At 45.0% G+C, this 16,983-nt stretch overlaps 2 protein-coding genes across 3 annotated transcripts in view; one reads left to right on the top strand and one right to left on the bottom strand.

Annotated features, from left to right (window-relative positions):
- rhbdl3 (rhomboid, veinlet-like 3 (Drosophila)) overlaps window positions 1-14,186 on the top strand; it is a 28,445-nt gene extending 14,259 nt beyond the window's left edge. For both annotated transcript variants that reach the window (XM_059948232.1, XM_059948233.1), the window contains 3 exons: window positions 3,119-3,219; window positions 6,717-6,777; window positions 9,558-14,186. In XM_059948232.1, coding sequence (XP_059804215.1) covers window positions 3,119-3,219; window positions 6,717-6,777; window positions 9,558-9,829 — 434 coding nt within the window. In that variant the 3' untranslated portion in view covers window positions 9,830-14,186. The remainder of the gene's footprint in view (window positions 1-3,118; window positions 3,220-6,716; window positions 6,778-9,557) is intronic.
- c23h17orf75 (chromosome 23 C17orf75 homolog) overlaps window positions 13,555-16,983 on the bottom strand; it is a 29,728-nt gene continuing 26,299 nt past the window's right edge. Inside the window, exon 10 of the mRNA XM_059948231.1 lies at window positions 13,555-14,377. Within this exon, the coding sequence (XP_059804214.1) occupies window positions 14,156-14,377 (222 nt within the window). The 3' untranslated portion in view covers window positions 13,555-14,155. The remainder of the gene's footprint in view (window positions 14,378-16,983) is intronic.

Below are 16,983 nucleotides of genomic sequence, written 5' to 3'. Positions count from 1 at the left end.
CATGATGGTGCTGGCTGAGTTTATAACTTTCTGCAGCTTTTTCTGATCCTGTGCAGTGGCTGCTCCACAACAGTTATAATGCTCTCCAGGGTACATCTATAGAAATTTGCAAGTGTCCTTGGCGACAGGCCAAGTCTCCTCAAATTCCTAATGACATATAGCCACTGACCTGCCTTCTTTGTATTTACATCAACATGTTGAGCCTGGATAGATATTCAGACATGTTGACACCCAGCAACTTGAAGCTGCACACCTGATCCCTCAATGAGGACTGGTGTGTGTTCCCTCGATTTCCCCTTCCCAAAGTCCACAATCAACTCCTTGGTCTTACTGATGTTGAGTACAAGTTGTTGTGGCAACAGCAGCCAGTTGATCTATCTCACATCGAGCTTCGACCTCGACACCACATTCCTGCTCCAGTCCCATCGTCTTGTTCCTCAAGTACCTAGAAACCTGTTCAGTCTCTTCTGATGGGTGTAAAAGACCAGCGACAGTCGAGGAGGAGCTGATGGATGTAACAGTCAAGAAAAGATTGGTGTAACGGTCGAGGATGGACTGATGGGTGTAACAGTTGAGAAAGGATCAGTGTAACAGTTGAGGGTGGACTGACAGGTATAACAGTCAGGAAAGGATTGGTGTAACAGTCAAGGATGGACTGACGAGTGTAACAGCAGAAGACAGGCTGGTGTGGTGTAACAGTCGTGGAAGTGAGTGATCAAAACACCACTGAATGCAGTAAAGAACTCAGAAACGTATTCACCAGCAGTGGGGATGGGGAACTCACTACCACATTCAGCTGGAGCTCGCAGCCTGGTAACCACAAGCAGGAGAATGGAACAGAGAGGAAGATGGGGTGAAGTAGTCTCATTGAGTAGAAACACCTGTATGCGCCTGTTAATCCCAATGATCTGTTTGTGTCCCACATAATTGAGTGAGAAGGCAGCCTGTGTGTGATATACAGTACACATTGACATCTGCTGATGGATTGTCGGTGGAGGAGGGGAATTGACAACAGTTTGTCAATATTGGCCTGATGAATATAATGCCTGACCTGGGCACCTGTCAGGAGGACTGCAGCAATCAGTGTTCAATCAGCTTTGTAAAGAGACAGGAATAGATTACCTTCAGCACCTGGGATCTGTGTGTCATTGCACAAAGTCAGGATATTGATGGTATGCCAGTTGGTAAACATGTGTTCTGCAAGTTATGGGATCTACCTGTGTCCCAGTTAGCTGGGGTGCTTATTCTCAGTGGCCACTTTATTAAGTATACTTGTACACCTGCATGTTAGATAGATAGAGAGACACTTTATTGATCCCAAAGGAAATGACAGAGTCACAGTAGCATTACAAGTGCACGGATACACGATTATTAGAAGTAAGAAAGAATAAAAATAAGTTACCTTAAAAATAAGATGTACAAGTCAAAGATAACAAGATCACTTCCCCAGCTATAGGTGACTCATTATAGAGTCTAATGGCCAAGGGTAAGAATGGCCTCATATCGCCCTTAGGAGAACTGCAGTTGTCTTATTACTAAAAGTGCTCCTCTGTTCAGCTAAGGTGGCATGCAAAGGGTGAGAAATATTGTCCAGAATTGCCAGGATTTTCCGGACGGTCCTTTGTTCTACCGCAGTCTCCAGTGTGTCCCATTTGACTCCCTATAACAGAGCCAGCCTTTCTAATCAGTTTATTGAGTGTGTCGGTATCACGTGTTGATGCCATTGCCCCAGCACATCACCACATAGAAGATTGTACTGGCAAAAACAGACTGGTAGGACATGTGAAGGAGAAGCCTGCATACTCGAAGGACCTCAGTCTCCTCAGGAAGTAGAGGTGACTCTGGCCCTGCTTGTACACAGCCTTTGTGTTGGTGCTCCACTCAAGTCTGTCATCCAGGTGCAGCCCTGGTACCTGTAGGTCCTCACCTCATCCCCGTCCTCACCATCAATAGTAACAAGGAGCAGTGCAGACTTAGTCTTCCCAAAGTCCATCACCATCTCCTTTGTCTTACTGATGTTGAAATGCAGATGATTCAGCTTCTACCATTCGACAAATTATTTGTTTTTGCAAATAATAACAAATAATAGGTTGCTATTACAAATGTCTAATCAGCCAATCATATGGCAGCAACTCAATGCATTAAAGCATGCAGACATGGTCAAGAGGTTCAGGTGTTCAGACCAAACATTAGAATGGGGAAGAAATGTGATCTAAGTGACTTTGACGATGGAATGATTGTTGGTGTCCAACAGGGTGTTTGAAAACCTGAGAAACTACTGATCACGGGATTTTCAAGCACAACAGTCCCTAGTTTAGAGTTTACAGAGAATGCTGCGAAAAACAAAAAAATCCCGTGAGTGGCAGTTCTGTGGATGAAAATGCCTTGTTAATGAGAGAGGTCAGAGGAGAATGGTCAGACCGACAGGAACTCAAATAACCATGGGTTACAACAGTGGTGTGCAGAACAGTATCTCTGAACACTCAACACATCGAACCTCGAAGTGGATGGGCTACAGCATGAGAAGACCACGAACGTACACTCTGTTGCCACTTTATTAGGTACAGGAGGTAACCACTAAGAGTGCATTACAAGTCCTGCCTCTTTGGCTGTGAGAAGTTTGGGAGCAAGGGGACAAAGGGGGCCTATTCCGGTGACTAGTGATGTTCCACAGAGGTTGGTGTTGGGACTGATTCTTTTTACGTTATATGTCAGTGATTTGGATGATGGAATTGGTAGCTTTGAGGCCAAGTTTGAAGATGATATTAAGATAGGTTGAGGGGCAGTTAGTCTGCAGAAGGACTTAGACAGAATGGGAGTCTAGGAAAAGAAGTGGCAGATGGAATACACCGCCCATAAGTGTACGGTTGTGTAGTTACTAGAAGGAATAAAGGCATGGACTATTTTCTAACGGGGCGAAAATTCAGAAGACAGAGGTGCAAAGGGACTTGCGAGCCTGATCACCTAAAGGTTAACTTGCATGTTGAGTTGGTGTTAAGGAAGGCAAATGCAGCATGAGGAAGTGTACGTGGGTTTATGCTCCAAGCCGTGGGTATGAAAGGTACAAGATCAGTGAATGTTTCTCTGGGTTTCTGATGCCTTCTCCCCTTCTCATCAGGTTCACTGGGCGTATCGGTGGCAGACATGACTGCGCCCGTAGCGGGTTCCTCGGGAGGAGTTTATGCACTCATCTCTGCACATCTGGCCAACGTAGCCATGGTAATGAGACGCACCCGGCCCCGGTGTTTTTCGATGAGTAGAGTGCAGGATCCACGCCACACACACTCTGTGAACAAACAGATCTTTCACAGACCCTACCTACCTTCCATAGACAGAGTCCGTAGACCCGTGGTGGCTAGTCACCAGAGACACAGAACGAGAGTCAGTCATATTTCGAATTAGTTTATTATTGTCACACGTACCGAGATACAGTGTGAACACAGAACATGCAGCAGACTCTACGGGCCACTTTGACGTGCCAAACCCCAACCTAATCCATTTTTCTTTCATCCATATGCCGATCTACTGTAAGTGTCTGTTTAATGCCCCTAATGTATCTGTCTCAACCACCATCTATGGCAGCAATTTCCACGTACCTAACACTCGGTGTTTAAAAAAAACCTCTGACATCCCCCTATACTTTACTCGGCCTTGTGTTAGCTACTCCTGCCCTGGGAAGAAGGGTCTCGACCCCAAAACGTTGGCTGTCTATTCTCATCCATAGATGCTGCCTGACCTTCTGAGCTCCTCCAGCACATTGCTCTAGATTTCCAGCATCTGCAGTACCTCTTGTATCATCTTGTACACCTTTATCAAGTCACCTCTCATTCTCCTTCACTCCAAAGAGAAAAGCCCCAGCACGTTCACGACCTACAGTACTGTGGAAAAGTCTTAGGCACATATATACAGCTAAGACTTCTGCACAGTCTGTATTTGTCAATGTGGAGCGGAGAGTGAGTTTGTAAATCTGGTGGGAGCAAAGGATTTGGGAATGGCGGGGGTGAAGCACTGCAGGAAGGGGCTGGAACAGGTGGCAGAGAAAGACTGCCAGGAGGGAGGGGTGGTGTGGGTGTGCAGATACACCCAGCCCTGAGACTCCAAGCAAGGTCATTTGATTTCAAACTATTGATTTACTGATCATTACAGTATGTCTGTCTGGTGCTTCCCATTCCCTCTACTCTCCCTTCCCCTCTTTCCAACCATGATTCCCCTCTCCCTGCCCCCTTCCCACAATAGAGACCCATATCAGAATCAAATTTATCATCACTCACATGTGTCATGAAATTCATTTTTTATTGTGGCAGTAGTACGTTGTAATACATAAAATTACTACAAAACCATGCAAAAGTCTCAGGCTCACTAGCTATATGTAAGGCTATAAGACCATAAGATAGACGAGCAGAATGTGGCCACTTGACCCATCAAATCTGCTCCACCATTTCAACATGGCTGATCCAATCTTCTTCTCAGCCCCAACCTCCTGCCTTCTCCCCATATCCCTTCAAGTCCTGACAAACAAGAATCTATCAACCTCTTCCTTAAATATACAGAAAGACTTGGCCTCCAGAGATCCCTGTGGAACAAATTCCACAGATTCACCACTCACTGGCGAGAGAAATTCCTCCTCATCTCCGTTCTGAGGCTGTGTCCTCTGGTCTTAGACTTCCCCACCGTAGGGAGCATCCTCTCCACATCCACTCTCACAAGGCCTTTCAGCATTTTGTAGGTTTCAATGAGGTCACCCATCATTCTTCAGAATTCTAGTGAATACAAGCCCAGAGCCATCATATGACAAGCCTGGAATCATTTTTGTGAACCTCCTTTGAACCCTCTCCAGTTTCAGCATATCTTTTCTGTGATAAGGGACCCAAAACTGCTCACAAAACTCCAAGTGAGGCCTCACCATTGCTTCATGAAGCAGCAATATCACATCCTTGCTTTTATATTCTAGTCCTCTCGAAATGAATGCTGACCTCACATTTGCCTTCATCACCATGGACTCAACCTGCAAATTAACCTTCAGGAAATCCTGCACAAGGACTCCCAAGTCCCTTTGCACCTCAGTTTTTTGTATTTTCTCTCCATTTAGAAAATCGTCAACCCTTTCACTTCTACCAAAGTGCATGACCGTACACTTCCAGAATTTGTACTCCATCTGCCATTTTTTTTTGCCTATTCTCCTAATCTGCCTGTGCTTCTGTTAGCCTACTTCCTCAAAACTACCCGTCCCTCCACCTATATTCGTATAATCTGCAAACTTTGCAACAAAGCCGTCAATTCTATCATCCAAATTATTGACATATAACGTAAAGAGAATCAGTCCCAACACATTCCCACTCTTTGCCTCCTACCAATCAGCCATTGCTTTATCCATGCTAGAATCTTTCCTGTAATACCATGGGCTTGTAGCTTGCTAAGCAGCCTCATGTGTGGCACCTTGTCAAAGGCCTTCTGAAAATCCAAGTACATAACATTTTCCTTTGACTATCCTGTTTGTTATTTCTTCAAAGAACTTCAACAGATTTGACAGGCAAGATTTTCCCTTGAGAAAACCATGCTGATTACGGCCTATTTTATCATATGCCTCCAAGTCCTCTGAGATCTCATCCTTAATAATTAACTCCAACATCTTCCCAACCACTTAGATCAGACTAACTGGCCTATATTTCTTTTCTTCTGCCTCTCTCCCTTCTTGAAGATCGGAGTAACTTTTGCAATTTTCCAGACTTCTGGAACTATTCCAGAATCTGTGATTCTTGAAAGATCATTACTAATGCCTCCACAATCTCTTCAGCCATCTCTTTCAGAACTCTGGGGTGTAAACCATCTGGTCCAAGTGATTTATCGATCTTCAGAGCTTTCAGTTTCTGAGAATCTTCTAATTATGGTAACTTAACAGACTTCATGACCCCTGCCATGCAGCATCCTGGTAAATCTATTTTTCCAATAATGAGGAGACCAGAACTGAACGCAATACTCCAGGTGTGGTCTAACCAGGGTTTTATAGAGCTACAACTTTACTGTGCAGCTCTTAATCCCAACTAAAGAAGGCCAACACACCACAGGCCTGCTAAATGAAATTTACAGTGTTATTTAGTCTCACACTCTGGGTGGTATGGGGAAGTGTTATTTATCGCCTATCCGCTAGTTATCTCCATGGCCTGTTGTGGAAAGGTATAGTTTTGAGCTTTGAAGCTTTCAGTGTAGTTTTCCTTCCTCGGCTGTTTTACTGAGCTGCCAGTGAGGGTTTGACCAAAGAAGGATGGAATGGCCAAGGAAGGGCAGTACACCGCACAGAGGGCAGATCGAGGGGGAACGGTAGCTTCCCTTACAATGGGGGTACCCAATCAGGGGTCTAGATTAATGGTAAGGGTCCATGCCTTAAAGGAATTCAGTGAGGTTTTTTCCTACAGTTCTACATTTTCTGTATCATAGAGTCAAACAGTACAGAAACAGCCCCTTTGGCCCACAATGTTGTGCTAACTCTTTAACCTATTCCTAGATCAATCTAACCCTTCCCTCCTACGTAGCCTCTATCTCCCTGTCAACCATGTGCCCAGCCATCAACCACCCATACTACGTTAATCCTATTTTAACATTAAAAAATTAAGTGACTTACAAAGGCACTTTGTAAAATGCCCTGTCGGTGCATTTCAGTGTCTCCGTCGCTACTGGAAGTGCTGTAAAACTGCTCAACGTTGCTTTATGTTTTTCAGAACTGGTCTGGAATGAGATGTCAGTTCAAACTGATCCGGATGGGAATTGCCATGATTTGTAGTAAGTATTCAACACAGCCCAGGAGGAATTTCTTTTGCCAGAGGCTAGTGAATTCATTGCCACAGGCAGCTGTGATGGCCAAGTCATTGGGTATTTTTAAAGCAGAGGTTTTCAGTTAGTAAGGGCATCAAAGGTTACAGAGAGAAGGCAGGAGAATGAGGTTGTAAACCACAAACACAAGGAAGTCTGCAGATGCTGGAAATGCAAAGCAACACTCACAAAATACTGGAGAACTCAGCAAGCCAGGGAGCATCAATGGAAAAGAGTAAACAGTCAATGTTTCAGGCTGAGATCCTTCATCAGGACTGAGGAGGAAAGGGGAAGATGCATGAATAAAAGGGTGAGGAGGGGAGGGCAAAGAGGCTGGCTGGAAGGTGATAAGGTGAAACCAGATGGGTGGGAACGTCAGGGATCGGAGAAGAAAGAATCTGATAGGAGAGGAGGAGAGTGGTCAGTAGGAGAAAGGGAAGGAGGATGGGTTGAGAGGAATAATAAATAAGCCATGATGGAATGGTGGACTCGATGGGCCAAATAATCTAATTCTGCCCCTATGTCTTTTAGAACCTTATGTGCTGAGTGTTCCTGCACAAGAAAGACTATACATCATCTGCTGTCAGGAGGGTAAATTCAGGGCCCTGTGGGATGCCCTGTGGTCTGAATATGACATCAGATGAAATATTGCAACTGAACAGTGATCATGCTCTATTCCCTTGATGGTTTAGCGGTTCGGGCTGAGTCAGGCACTGGTGCAGATCAGTGCAATCAGTTCACGCACATCGAGTACAGGAGCAGAGGTTCCCATACTCACGTCCAGATACCATCCAGTGTGTTGTTCATCCACCCACTCTCTCCAAAGCCTCGCCCTCTTCATATGGGTCATTAACTTTGGCTATCCTAATCCATGTTAAGCTGTTATTCTGCACAGTCCCATCGAGCTACACCTAAACCACAGTTCTCCATACCTCTCCCATCCTTGTTCTTATCCAAATCTTTCTTAAATGTTACAAATGAACCCTCATCCACCACTTCCACTATCAGCTCCTTCCACTCTCACATCACCCTCTGAGTGAAGAAGTTACCCCTCATTCTCTTCTTAAATTTAAACATTTACCTTGACTATTAAGCATTGTTACAAACCCCGTAACTGGGTCACTTACCAGCAAAGATAGAGAGGCCCGTTGAAGTCTGATGGTACTATTTTTAAAAGTCTTTATTTATAAAGGGGCACAAAAATAAGATTAATACAGACATTCAGATAAAATACGTCGTCAATACTCAATCGAAAAACGCGGGTATAATAATCATCAATTAAGCAATAGCTCTATCGTTTGTCTAGGGGATATTGTATTGTCCAATGGAAAGATAAAAGTCACTGTCCTTTCAAGCTGCAGCTTTTGGGTTTAAGAGAGACGGTTTTAAACTTGCCCAGGACTTTTATGAGGCCAATCCGTTGAGTCGGGGGAGTTGGTTCCCCGTTGTTAGTTCCAAGTCGTTTTCCGTGGTACCAGCCACCAGTCCCCAGGCAAGGGAACCGAACGCACGTGGCTTCCTTCAAATGGCTTCCCGCTATTACGGGATCGCTAGCATTTCTTCTGGTGCGTCTGAAAGGGGTTGTTCCCCCAGACCCTCTTTTATACTTCCTCACGGGGTCTCAGATGTCAATCAGGTTGGGGTGATGCAATCCCTCTCTCAACCAGCCCACTTTGCCCGAGGGCTTGCACGTAGCATCGTCCCCAATCCACAAACGTGGTCTCCAGGAGACAATGGTCAGCTCTCTCTCTCTCTCATTTCCTGGGTCCTCTGACACAACCCAATAATGCTCTTGCGATTCTCACAAAGGTGGGGGCTCCCCCGCACCCTTCGGCCCCTCAGAGCTGTGGTGCATTCATAACAGCATGACCTTCAGTTCTCGGCTCACCCAACCTCAGTGGAAAAAGCCTAGCTTGCATTTACCCTCTGTTCCTCTATCAAACCACCGCTCGGTCTCCGGCACTCAATGGGCCAAATAGCCTAATTCTGCTCCTATGTCTTAGGGTCTGATAAAGTCCTGTTCTATTCAACCTTTCCCTATAACTCAGGCCCCCAACATCCCAGTAACTTTTCTCTGCGCTCTTTCAAGCTTATTTACATCTTTCCTATAGGTAGCTAACCACAAATGTACACAACACTCCAAATTCGGCCTCACCAATGTCTTATACAACTTCAACATAACATCCCATCTCCCGTACTCAACACTTTGATTTACGAAGGCCAAAGTACCAAGAGCTCTCCTGACAACCCTATCTACCTGTGACGCTACTAACAAGAATGACGAACCTGTATTTCCAGATCCCGCTGTCCAGCCGCACTCAGTGCCCTGCAGTTCACCATGTAAATCCCGCACTGGTTTGTCCTCCCGAAGTGCAACATCTCACACTTGGCCTGCACTAAATTCCATCTGCCATTGTTCCTACACCATTAACCTATGACCTCCAGATCTAGTCTCAACCAACCTACTGGAAAAAGCCTGCTAGCATTTACCCTGACTATACCCCTCATAATTTCGTATATCTCTATCAAATCTCCCCTCATTCACCTACACTGGATGGACTAATAGCCTAATTCTCCTCTTATGTCTTATGGTCCTGGTGCTGAAGTCCTGTTCTGTTGAACCTTTCCCTATTGACTCGGGTCACTTTGCAAGCTTTGCTAGAACTTCCTCTCTGTCTGTTAACAGTCCTGCTGGAGCCTCCAGTTTGCGGTTGGCACTGGGGAAATACAAGTTTCCTTTTCCCTTTCAGTGAGTCTGGAGTTTGGCCGTGCTGTCTGGTTGCGATTCCACCCACCCGCCCACCCGTCCTGTGCCCATCCCAGCTTTGTGTCTCACCTCGGCGGAGTGCTGGTGGGGATCACGCTGGGAGTGGTGATCCTCAGGAATTACGAGCAGAAACTCCACGAACAGTCCATCTGGTGGATCTTTGTCCTCGCCTATCTCGTCTTTGTGCTCTTTGCCATCCTCTGGAACATCTTCGCCTACAGTCTCCTAGAAATCGGAATGCTTCCCCCAGCTTAATACTCAGGACTGGTCAAGCCAGCATGATATCACAACCCGGACTTTAAAGTTTAGCTTTATTCGTCACATGCACATCAAAACATACAAAGAAATGTGTCATTTTGCGCAAACAACCAACACAGTCCAAAGATGTGCTAGGGGCAGCCCGCAACTTACTTGCCCTAACGCGTACGCCTTTGGAATGAGGGAGGAAATCCCTGGAGCACCAGGAAACTCACATGGTCACAGGGAAAAAATATAAACTCCTTCCAAACAGCAGCAGGAACTGAACCCCAATCACAGGCTCTGCAAAGCTGATGTCTTTGGACATCACTTTTAACTGATTGAAACAGATGGATAAATGGACATTGGGATTTGATTGAATGGTGCCTTGCTAAAGCTCGTAACAACAAGATCTGCAGTGGAAAAGCAGAGCAGCTTCATGTTGCTGAGTGAAGATCTATCCAGGGCTCAACATGTTGATACAATTATGAAGAATGCATGATAGCAGCTATATTTCATTAGGAGCTTGAGGAGATTTGGACTGTCACCAGTCTAGCAAATTTCTATAGTGGAGAGCGTTCTAGCTGGTTGTATCGCTGTCTGGTATAGAGGAGCCACTGCACAAGATCGGAATAAGTTGCAGAGGGCTGTAAACTCAGCCAGCTCCATCAATGGCACAGGCAAACCCACTATTGAGGACATCTTCCATCACTAAGGCCATGCCTCGGCACAGGAGCAGAATTAGGCCATTTGGTCCATTGAGTCTGCTCCACTCTTCTCATTACCACCATCAGGGAGGAGATACAGAAGCCTGAAGGCCCATACTCAGCCTTTTAGGAATATTTCATGGACTGCTCAGAAACATGATGGTGGAGGGGAAGAAGCTGTTCCTAAAAGATTCAGTGTGGGTCTTCAAGCTCCTGTAGCACCTCCTTGATGGTGGCAATGAGAAGAGGGCATGTCCTGGGTGATGAGGGTTTCCTTATGATGGATGCTGCCTTCCTGAGGCACCACTCAGTGGGGCTGTGTTACACTGGGAATCAGAATCAGATTTATTATCACTGACGTGTCGTGAAATCTGTTGTTTTGCAGCAACAGTACAGAATCAGATATAAAACTTACAGTAAGTTAAATAACTAATACAAGACAGCAATAATGAGGTAGTGTTTATGGGCCATTTAGAAATCTGCAGGTGGAGTTCTCATCAGCTACCTACTGTCTGTTAGACTGCTGGTGTTCAGGGCAGCAAGGAAGCTGCTCCATCTCTGGGCGTACCGGACTTCCTTCATTGTATCAGTAGCTTCCTCTCAGCTTTCACTCCTGTCATTCATGCAAGTTCCGGGTGGAGACTCAGGAAAACCATTGCATTCAGATGTAGAAGGACCAGTGGACAATTCTTTGCTGGCCTCGACCCTTTGACCTGTTTGGCCTGGGTGATCCTACCAGCAGCCAACACATTCCAGGTCAATGAGGCACGCAGGTCTCCAAAACCATGATAAGGTTGTGGTCCTCCTGGAGATTCTCAACACCAGTTAACAAGCTGCACTACATCCCGACTATTACAGTGAGCAAACATATGGTACATTTTCTCTCATGTTTGTCCTTTTTTGTAACACCTGTTTAATACTACAAACTCCGAGTGCCAATTAACTTCTATAGATAAGGTTTTACCAACTGTACATAACTGTCCAAACTCTGTAAATAAGGTTTGCGATGATGGTCTGTAGATAATTTGACCGGTCTGGACAATGATCTTATGGACAATACACCACAATAAACAGAAAACCTCACTGAACAAATCTACAGTTAAAATGCAGAAAATTTTTTAAAAATAGTTTAAAGGAATTTCTAAAAATCTGCTCTGTCAATATCAATTTAGTCAAAAAGCAGAACAGTCCAGCACAATACAGGCCCTTTAGCCCATCGATGTTGTGATGTCTGTTTAACCTACTCTAAGATCAGTCTAAACCTACCCTCCCACTTGAAGGATGATCCAAGCCCCACAAATCTATGAGCAGAGTCTGTTGGGGGTGTATTTTGTCTCTTGTATTTATTTATGCAGGGAGAAGCTAGGAGATTGGGGCTGAGGGAAAATGGATCAGCCATGATGAAATGGTGGAGCAGACTCAATGGGCAAATGGCTTAATTCTGCTCCTATATCTTAAGGCATTATTGAGATATAGTGCAGAATAGGCCCTTCTATCCTCACCACTCAGCAACCCACCTACTTAATCCTGGCCTAATCGTGGGATAATGACCAATGACCAATTAACCTCATCCATACGTCTGGACTGTGGGAGGGAACCAAAGCACCCGGAGGAAACTCACATGGTTACAGGGAGAGCATGCAAACTCCTTACAGACAGCAGTGGTAATTGAACCCAGGTCACTGATACTGTAAAGCGTTGTGCTAACCACTGTGCCATCTCACACCAAGCAGCATTTAGATCTTCCTTCACTAAACAAAACTGTATCACAACTCAGAACAGAACAAACGATGACAGCAATTTTATACATAAAATGTGAGACAGTGGACAGATTGTGTTGTAAATATATACTCAGTGGCACCTTTATCAGGTACCTCCTATACTTAATAACACAGCCATTGAGCGTAGGTTCATGGTCTTCTGCTGCTGTAGTCCATCTACTTCAAGGTTCAAAGTGTTGTGCACTCACAGATGCTCTTCTGCACACTGCTGTTATATCGTGTGGTTAGTTGAGTTACTGTCACCTTTCTGTCAGCTTGAACCTGCCTAGCCATTCTCCTCTGACCTCTCTCATTCACAAGGTGTTTTCATGTACAGAACTGCCATTCACTATGTTTTTATTGTTTTTCACACCGTTTTCTGTAAACTCCAGAGACTGGGTTGTGTGTGAAAATCAGCAGTTTCAGAGATACTCAGACCACCCCATCTGGCACCAATAATCATTCTACAGTCAAAGTCATTTGGATCACATTTCTCCCCCATTCTGATATTAGGTCTGAACAATAACTGAACCTCTTGACCATTTCTGCACGCTTTTATACACTGAGTTGCTGTCACATGATGGGCTGATTAGATATTTGCATTAATGAGCTGGCATACAGGCGAATCTAGTTATGTGACCACTGATTGTATGTGCAATACTGGCAGCCAGCATTCCAGGAATGCAATCCTATTAAAGGATTTTTCTATCTCAACAAATTTTTGGAGTGTGTTCATTTTATTTTAAATCAGTAATCACTCATCTCCAGAAAGTAACTTGTGGGATGGAGGTGGGATGTTTGGGGAGGGTCGGTAGGACAGAATACCCAGGATCGTTTCTACCATTCTCCTGTCCTGAACCTTTGCAGGATCATATTCAGCATCAGTCTGTGCTCTGCAGTACCTGACCTACCTGGGGCAGCATGGTAGCACAGCAGTTAGCAAAAACGCTTTCAGCACCAGTGACTGGAAGACTGAGGTTCAATTCCTGCTGTTGTGTTTGTACATTCTCCCCATGATCGCGTGGGTTTCCTCCCACAGTTCTAAGACGTACCGGACAGATTAATTGAACATTGTAAACTGTCCTGCGATTAGATTAATGTTAATTGGGGTTTGCAGAGGCAGTGTGGCTCGAAGGACTGCAAGACCGGACTCTGTGCTGTATCACGAGACAAGCACTGTGCTGCTCATTGGCACTGACAACACGCCCCACCACGGTATGTTTTGAAGCACATGCGATAAATAAAGCTAATCTTTAAAAACCAGTAAAAGCTCACATACTACTTAAGCATCTACTTTAATTAATTCAGAGATATACATCCCTTAATAAAATATAAAACTGACAGCAGCAGACAGATTGACAACCAAAAATCATCCAATATTGAATTTCTATTTGGATTCTGAACAAACCAGGGTACATTTTCATTTTTAACCAGACAGATTCCTAGAACACACAGCAACTATTTACAATTAATTAATAACACACACTCTAGTGTGGGCATGTTTCATAATGTGGATGTGTCTCCAAATCTTCAAGTAGTGTTTTGGTTGATAAACTTTGGTAAAATTGCACTCTACATGTTTCTAAACAATCAGAGTAACAACTCTATTAATGACAGACAAGGAAAATAACTACAGTTCACCATGTTATATTTTCCAGTGATCAGTTTTTCATAAATCCCCTTTTTAAAAAAAACTGTTCCTCTCTTTCTCTCTCTTCCCCCTCCCCCCCATACCTCTTCTGATAGGAATAAATATCTGAAGCTCTGCATTGCCAAACAAATACAATATCGGTGACAGTGAGGTTCCTCCTCAAGTAGCACAACATATACTGTAGAGAGAGAAGTCTTTGTTAAAGTACGTCTGACACAATCTGTTGTTAGTTAGTGGGGGTAATCACACCTTCCTCGTACATGAATTCCTCAAGCACCTTCACCACGCTGCAAGCCTCGGGCATGTTGACATGCTCCACTTTCACGTTATGCAGCAGGACGTCCCCGTTGCCGCAGTTCTTCAGAAAGACAAAGCACTTGAACAGGGCGTAGTTGCTCATTTCCGCCTGCTGAATGTACCGCTTCAGACTGTTCATGTCCTGGATGGCCTGAGCGAGAGCAAGGAGGAGTGAGAGTTAACAGACTGAAAGAAAACGGTAACGCAGGGCTCACACCGCGAGCCAGTTGCCACATTGCTGAGATACTGGCGGGTCTGATATTGGGCATTTGAGACCAGGTGGTTCAAGGTTTTGGTTTCTGGCTGTGCGGAGTTGGTTACTGAAAGTCAAGGAACACAGCTAGCTAGTGGAGGTTGTCACGATAAGCCCATTAGGCCATTCAAGTCCATTGAGTCTGCTCTGCAATTCTATTATAGCTGATCTATTACCTCTCAACCTTCACTTTAAGTATACCCAATGACTTGGCCTCCACAGTCACCTGTGGCAAAGAATTCCACAGATTGAAATTTCTCCTCATCTCTGTTCTACCTGAGGCTGCGCACTCAGGCTGCACCCAGTGGCACCTACATCCATAATGATGGAGTGTTTTAAGAGGCTGGTGTTGAAGTTCATCAGCTCCTGTCTGAGTGGCGACTTGGATCTGCTCCAATTTGCCTACTGGAACAGGTCCACAACAGGTGCCATCTCATTGGCTCTTCACACAGCCCTGGAACATCTGGACAGCAAAGACTGCACACACCTGATGCTCTTTATCGATTACAGCTCAGCATTTAATACCATCATCCCCCTCAAAACTAATCAGTGAACTCCAAGACCTGGGCTTCAATACCCCCTCATGCAATTGGATCCCGGATTTCCTCACTTGCAGACCCCAGTCAGTTCGGGTTGGCAAAAACATCTCCACAATCTCCATCAGCACAGGAGCACCACAGGGACGGGTACTTAGCTCCCTGCTCTACTCATTTTGCACCTTTGACTGTTTGGTTAAGTACAGCTCCAACACCTTAGACAACTTTGCAGATGACACCACTAGTGTGGGCTGTATCAAAGGTGGTGATGAATCAGCAAACAGGAAGGAGATTGAAAACTTGGCTGAGTGGTGTAATAACAACAACCTCTCACTCAATGTCAATAAGACCAAGGAAGTGATTGTAGACTTCGGGAGAGGGAAATCAAAGGACCATCAGCCAATAATTATCATAAGATCAAAGGCAGAAAGAGTCTCTAACTTCAAATACCTGGGTGTCACTATCTCAGAGAACCTATCCTGGGCCCATGATATAAATATTATTGCGAAGAAAATACAACAGTTCCTCTATCTTCCTCAGGAGTCTACGGAGGTTGAGCGTGTCCTCAAAACCCTTGGCAAACTTCTATTGATGTCTGGTGGAAAGTGTGCTGACCGGCTATATAATGGCTTGGCGCGGGAACACCAACGCCTTGAGTGGAAAAGGTGGTGGATTCAGCCCAGTACATCATGAGTAAAACTTTCCCAACCATTGAGCACATCTACATGAAATGTTGTCATAGAAAAGCTACATCCATGATCAGAGATCCCCACCACCCAAGGCCATGCTCTTTTCTCACTGCTGCCATCAGGTAGAAGGTACAAGAGCCTCAGGACTCACACCATCAGGTTCAAGAACAGTTACTACCCATCAACCATTAGGCTCCTGAACATAAAGGGGATAATTACATTCATTCTATTTCTGGTGTTCCCACAATCGATGATCTCACTTTAAGGATTCTGTTATCTTGTTATTTCATGCTCCTTATTTATTGCTATTTATTTATATCTGCAATCACACAGTTTGTTGACCATTGATCCTGTTTACAGTTACTGTTTTAACGATTTGCTGAGTGTGCCCGACAAGAAAGAATCTCAGGGGTTGTATGTGATGACATGTATGTACCCCGATAATAAATGGAACTTTGATTCTCGATTCTCTGACTATAGGAAACATCCTCTCCACACCTACTCTATCTGAGGGTTGACAGGCATCATAATCAAAAAGCTCACTCACTCCAGACATCCTCTTTTCTCCCAACTCTCATCGGGCAGAAAATACAAAAGCTGATAGCACGTACCGGCAGGCTTAAGGCAGCTTCTACCCCGTTGATATGACAATATTGAACATCCCTCTAGTATGATAAGAGAGTCTTGACCTCAGTCTACCTCATTATGGCCTTACACCTCACTGTTTGCCTGCACTGCACTTTCTCTGTAACTCTAACACTTTATTCGGTGTTGTTACTGTTTTAACTTGTACTACCTCAACGGGGAGGTCTGGCCCCTGCACATGTAGCACGCAGTCCCACCAGTGTGTGGTCATGCCCTGGTACTCGTGAACCAGATCCCTAGTAACAGGTAAATGACCCCACTGCCTTGTGGACAGCCTCGGGAGAGGTGAAGGCTACGGGAGTAGACCCAGAAAGCAAATCCGGAGTGCAGCCCCTAAGACAGCTGGACGTCGTTGAATATCCCTTCGGCAGCTCCTGCTTCGTAAGCTTTCCTTTGGACTACACCTGTGAGGCCGAGAGGGGGATTTTGACAGCTGGGCATCTCAGGATGTCCATACCTTCTGCCCAGGCTTGTGATGACAATGATCACCCATCGTCCTTCGAGACAGACGAATGCCAACCACCTCAATGCACTGGGTAATGAATTGATCTGTATGGACTGCATGCAAGACAAATTTTTTCACTGTGTCTTGGTACTTGTGACAATAATTTACCCACCTGTTCTGAAGTTAGGA

The sequence above is a fragment of the Hypanus sabinus genome, chromosome 23 (assembly GCF_030144855.1).
Source record: "Hypanus sabinus isolate sHypSab1 chromosome 23, sHypSab1.hap1, whole genome shotgun sequence".
Taxonomy (NCBI): Eukaryota; Metazoa; Chordata; class Chondrichthyes; order Myliobatiformes; family Dasyatidae; genus Hypanus; species Hypanus sabinus.
This window is presented reverse-complemented; position numbering and strand designations above follow the sequence as displayed.